Source organism: Corapipo altera, unplaced genomic scaffold (genome assembly GCF_003945725.1).
Source record: "Corapipo altera isolate COAL_440 unplaced genomic scaffold, ASM394572v1 60399, whole genome shotgun sequence".
Taxonomy (NCBI): Eukaryota; Metazoa; Chordata; class Aves; order Passeriformes; family Pipridae; genus Corapipo; species Corapipo altera.
Genome location: NW_020887084.1, coordinates 1,305 through 2,097, shown reverse-complemented (window position 1 = coordinate 2,097; position 793 = coordinate 1,305). Strand labels below are relative to the sequence as shown.

Below are 793 nucleotides of genomic sequence, written 5' to 3'. Positions count from 1 at the left end.
CCCCCCGGCTGCGGCGGCGCGCGCCCCGCGAGGAAGACAGTAGAATGTATAGTTATCTCCGAGACGGGGGTGTGACCCTCCAACTATACAATCTACTACCTCAGCCCGCGGGGCGCCAGCTCCAGGGGGGCATGGGGGGGCTTTGGGGGGGGGCTTTGGGGGCGTCCGGGCACGGCGGGGTCTGGGGGAGACCCCCGGGGGAGGGGGAGGCAGGGAGGGAGGGGGGTTTACCTGGGGGGGTGACGTCGGCCGAGGGGGTGCCGGCCTTGGACGCCGCGTCCTGCGGGAGAGGGGACGGTGATGGCGGCGGGGGGTGAAAAGGAAACCCCCCCCCCCCCGGGGATTCTGGGGGAATTCGGGAGCGTCTGGGGGTCCCTCACCTGGGCGTCGGGCCCCTCCTTGTCCTCGGGGCCCCTCTCGGCCCCCTTGGCCTCGTCCTCGGCCGCCTGGCGCCGGCGCTTCTCCCGCCGCTCGTCCAGCTCCTCGTCCCGCAGGGCCTCGAGCCGGGCCAGGATGGGCACCTTCACCACTGCGGGGAAACGGGGCTCAGGGGGGCACCTTCACCACTGGGGGGGCACAGGGACCCCCAGGACGGGCACCTTCACCACTGGGGGGGCACAGGGGGGATCAGGAGGCTCGGGGGTTTGGGTTTGGGGCTCTCACCCAACATGCAGTCGTGCTGGGAGGGGTGACGGTGGTCTGAGCAGATTTGGGGGATGGGTTTGGGGGTCCCAGTGGGTGCATTTGGGGGTCCCTGGGGGTCTCACCAGACACGCAGTCGTGCATGCTCTCA

The 793-nt window shown here is 71.1% G+C and overlaps 1 protein-coding gene across 1 annotated transcript in view; it reads right to left on the bottom strand.

Annotated features, from left to right (window-relative positions):
* The window catches only part of LOC113941461 (basic proline-rich protein-like), a 2,672-nt gene extending 1,885 nt beyond the window's left edge, over positions 1-787 (bottom strand). The window contains exons 1-3 of the mRNA XM_027632611.1: positions 768-787; positions 381-529; positions 232-280 (exon numbers count right to left, since the gene is read on the bottom strand). Coding sequence (XP_027488412.1) covers positions 232-280; positions 381-529; positions 768-786 — 217 coding nt within the window. The 5' untranslated portion in view covers position 787. The remainder of the gene's footprint in view (positions 1-231; positions 281-380; positions 530-767) is intronic.
* Positions 788-793: the final 6 nt, after the last annotated feature.